Source organism: Monodon monoceros, unplaced genomic scaffold (assembly GCF_005190385.1).
Source record: "Monodon monoceros isolate NGI ecotype Baffin Bay Population unplaced genomic scaffold, NGI_Narwhal_1 Contig5791_ctg1, whole genome shotgun sequence".
NCBI lineage: Eukaryota > Metazoa > Chordata > Mammalia > Artiodactyla > Monodontidae > Monodon > Monodon monoceros.
In genome coordinates, this window is record NW_021701576.1 from 1 (window position 1) to 3,134 (window position 3,134).

The 3,134-nt window shown below is 59.5% G+C and overlaps 3 protein-coding genes across 3 annotated transcripts; 2 read left to right on the top strand and 1 right to left on the bottom strand.

The window, feature by feature from the left end:
- Positions 1–6: 6 nt before the first annotated feature.
- LOC114890501 (histone H2B type 2-E-like) lies at positions 7–497 on the bottom strand. The gene has a single exon (XM_029214022.1). It carries the CDS (start codon positions 392–394, stop codon positions 14–16), a length of 381 nt encoding a protein of 126 aa, XP_029069855.1. The 5' UTR covers positions 395–497; the 3' UTR covers positions 7–13.
- A 17-nt stretch (positions 498–514) lies between these two features.
- Positions 515–1,241, top strand: LOC114890494 (histone H2A type 2-A). The gene has a single exon (XM_029214013.1). It carries the CDS (start codon positions 745–747, stop codon positions 1,135–1,137), a length of 393 nt encoding a protein of 130 aa, XP_029069846.1. The 5' UTR covers positions 515–744; the 3' UTR covers positions 1,138–1,241.
- A 927-nt stretch (positions 1,242–2,168) lies between these two features.
- LOC114890486 (histone H3-like) lies at positions 2,169–3,112 on the top strand. The gene has a single exon (XM_029214002.1). The coding sequence runs from the start codon at positions 2,187–2,189 to the stop codon at positions 2,751–2,753; it is 567 nt and encodes a 188-aa protein (XP_029069835.1). The 5' UTR covers positions 2,169–2,186; the 3' UTR covers positions 2,754–3,112.
- Positions 3,113–3,134: the final 22 nt, after the last annotated feature.

The following is a 3,134-nucleotide window of genomic DNA, read 5'->3' on the forward strand; positions in this document are numbered from 1 at the left end:
TCCCGGCAGGAACTCACTTGGAGCTGGTGTACTTGGTGACCGCCTTGGTGCCCTCGGACACGGCGTGCTTGGCCAGCTCGCCGGGCAGCAGCAGGCGCACGGCCGTCTGGATCTCCCGGGAGGTGATGGTCGAGCGCTTGTTGTAATGCGCCAGGCGCGACGCTTCGCCCGCGATGCGCTCGAAGATGTCGTTGACGAACGAGTTCATGATGCCCATGGCCTTGGACGAGATGCCGGTGTCCGGGTGCACTTGCTTCAGTACCTTGTACACATAGATAGAATAGCTCTCCTTGCGGCTGCGCTTGCGCTTCCTGCCGTCCTTCTTCTGGGCTTTGGTGACAGCTTTCTTCGAGCCCTTCTTGGACGCCGGGGCGGATTTTGCCGGCTCAGGCATAACGGCAAGCACGAGCTGCAGAAACCTCCACGAACGCAAACACAACAGCGGCACCGAGGTTGCCGGAAACGACTCGGTACTTATAGAGGCTGTACGCAAATTAAGGTTCGGATTACGCCGCGTTGCGATTCGCGAGTTTTCAGCGGCTCTCTTGCGAGGGGGACGAGGTTATGTAAATGAGCGGATTCTGGTTGAGCTATCCTATTGGTCATCAGGACAAAGATGTGTTTTAGCCAATCAAATTGCTCCGTAGACAATCGCCGTTCTGCCTATAAAAGGGTGAAGCGGCGCTGTTGAGAGTGAATTTGTTAGCCGTTAAGCGGGGGTATTTTGTAGTGCTAGTGGCTGTCATGTCTGGTCGTGGCAAACAAGGAGGCAAGACTCGTGCCAAGGCCAAGTCGCGGTCGTCCCGCGCAGGTCTGCAGTTCCCGGTGGGGCGAGTGCACCGCCTGCTGCGCAAAGGCAACTACGCCGAGCGAGTGGGGGCCGGCGCGCCGGTGTACATGGCGGCAGTCCTCGAGTACCTGACCGCCGAAATCCTGGAGCTGGCGGGCAACGCGGCCCGAGACAACAAGAAGACGCGCATCATTCCTCGTCACCTGCAGTTGGCCATTCGTAATGACGAGGAGCTGAACAAGCTGTTGGGCAAAGTCACCATCGCCCAGGGCGGCGTTTTGCCGAACATTCAGGCCGTGTTGCTCCCCAAGAAGACGGAGAGCCACCACAAGGCGAAGGGCAAGTGAGGCCGGTCTCCGGAAGCCCTCCCAAGCCCCCTACCTGAAGGGGCACCTGTGAAATCAAAGGCTCTTTTCAGAGCCACCCACGTTTTCAAATAAGAAGGGTTGTTCCATACACCTAGCTTGCTCAACTTCAGCTTTCTCAGTAGTAGACGTGCAGCCCAGGGGTACAGAGCGGGAGGGAGTGCCATTCGCCCATCCTCTGGAATCTTTGAGTACCCTACTGGTGTTGTGCGTGCGTGCGTGGGTGGCGGCGGGTTGTAGATCCGGGAGGTTAGTTAACTCAGGTGAAGGTAGCAAGCCTCTTGGGCGCCAGGGTCGACTCCGTTCTAAGTGCTCCGTCAGGCGACCCGCGATGCCTTAACTCGGAGTCGGATGCCTAGTGAGCGACTCTATAGTATAGTGGTTCCCCAGGCCTCTGCTCAACACTTGAGGTCTAGTACCAAGGGGACGTTCCCTCTCTCACACACACGTACACGCCCCGTTCACCCCAGTCGGTTAGGGGAGCGGACAGTTTTCGGGAGTGTGGCGGACCTGGGGTTTGGCTTAAGTGAGTCGACTGTGTCAAAGGGGGAAAAAAAAGGCGCCTTCGCGGCGGAGGTACAGGTCCCTACTTAGGGTTTCGGAGGCGGAATCTTGCCCCCGGAGGGGGCCGCGCATAACTTTCCGATCCGAAAAGCACCGAAAGGCGAAAACAAAACAAAACAAAAACCCCCCAACGATCCGTCATGCCAACTAAGCTAGGGGGCTCTGAGAAGGCAACAAGGCGTTCCGGGGGCGGCGGGGCGGCGGGGCGGCGGGGCCAAACAGAAGGTTGAGGTTCAATTCGGGAGCTAGAAAGCGTAGAAAGAGGGTTTCGCGGGTAGCGCGTTCCAAGGGAGCGAAGGGCTGAGGAGGAACATTCTGACACAGTTGCGCTCAAAACTAACTCTCACCCTGAAAGAAAGGAAAAACAAGGCAGGGAAAACTGTTGGCAAACTGGAAAGTAGAAAGGGAGGCGGGTGGACGGGGGTAGGGGGGGATTCTGCCCAAGCCAATCAGTGGCGCTAGTGCCGATGACGTCACAACCAATGGACAGCCAGCGCGGGACTTTCAATTATTGTCCCGCCCAATCGGGAAAAGACTGTGCCTATAAAGACCGCTGCGGTGGGCTGATCCCGGTTCCTGTCCTTGTGTATCGCTTCGCTGGTGAGCTTGTGCCTCGGTTCGCTATGGCCCGTACAAAGCAGACTGCCCGCAAGTCGACCGGTGGCAAGGCCCCGCGGAAGCAGCTGGCCACCAAGGCGGCCCGCAAGAGCGCGCCGGCCACCGGCGGCGTCAAGAAGCCGCACCGCTACCGGCCGGGCACCGTAGCCCTGCGGGAGATCCGGCGCTACCAGAAGTCGACCGAGCTGCTGATCCGCAAGCTGCCCTTCCAGCGGCTAGTGCGCGAGATCGCGCAGGACTTCAAGACTGACCTGCGCTTCCAGAGCTCGGCCGTGATGGCGCTGCAGGAGGCGAGCGAGGCCTATCTGGTGGGGCTGTTTGAAGACACGAACCTGTGTGCTATCCACGCCAAGCGCGTGACCATCATGCCCAAAGACATCCAGCTGGCCCGCCGCATCCGCGGGGAGCGGGCTTAAGTGTGCGCTCGGCTCGAGGTTCCATCATATCCAAAGGCTCTTTTCAGAGCCACCCACAACTGCACTTGGAAGAAGCTGTGCCACTTGGCCGTGCTCTCCCGGCGGGCCCTCGCATACGCCCGGGGGGAGAGGCTGTTAGAGCGGGCAGAGCGTTTGGCTCCAACAGATAGGCTAAAGAAAGCCTAGGTATCCGGCCTAGTCCCCTGCTTGCTGGCCGCCTTCCGGGGTGTGAAGATCTTTGAGTTTGGTCGGTCGGATTCTCTGGCCTGGCGAGCTTGCCGCTGCGTTCTTGGGCGCGGCCAGGGCGCCCAGTTTCGCTTCTTGGAGGCAGCCACGGGTCCTCCCGTAGGGTCGGGCTCTTCTAGGACGTCTTCGTACTCG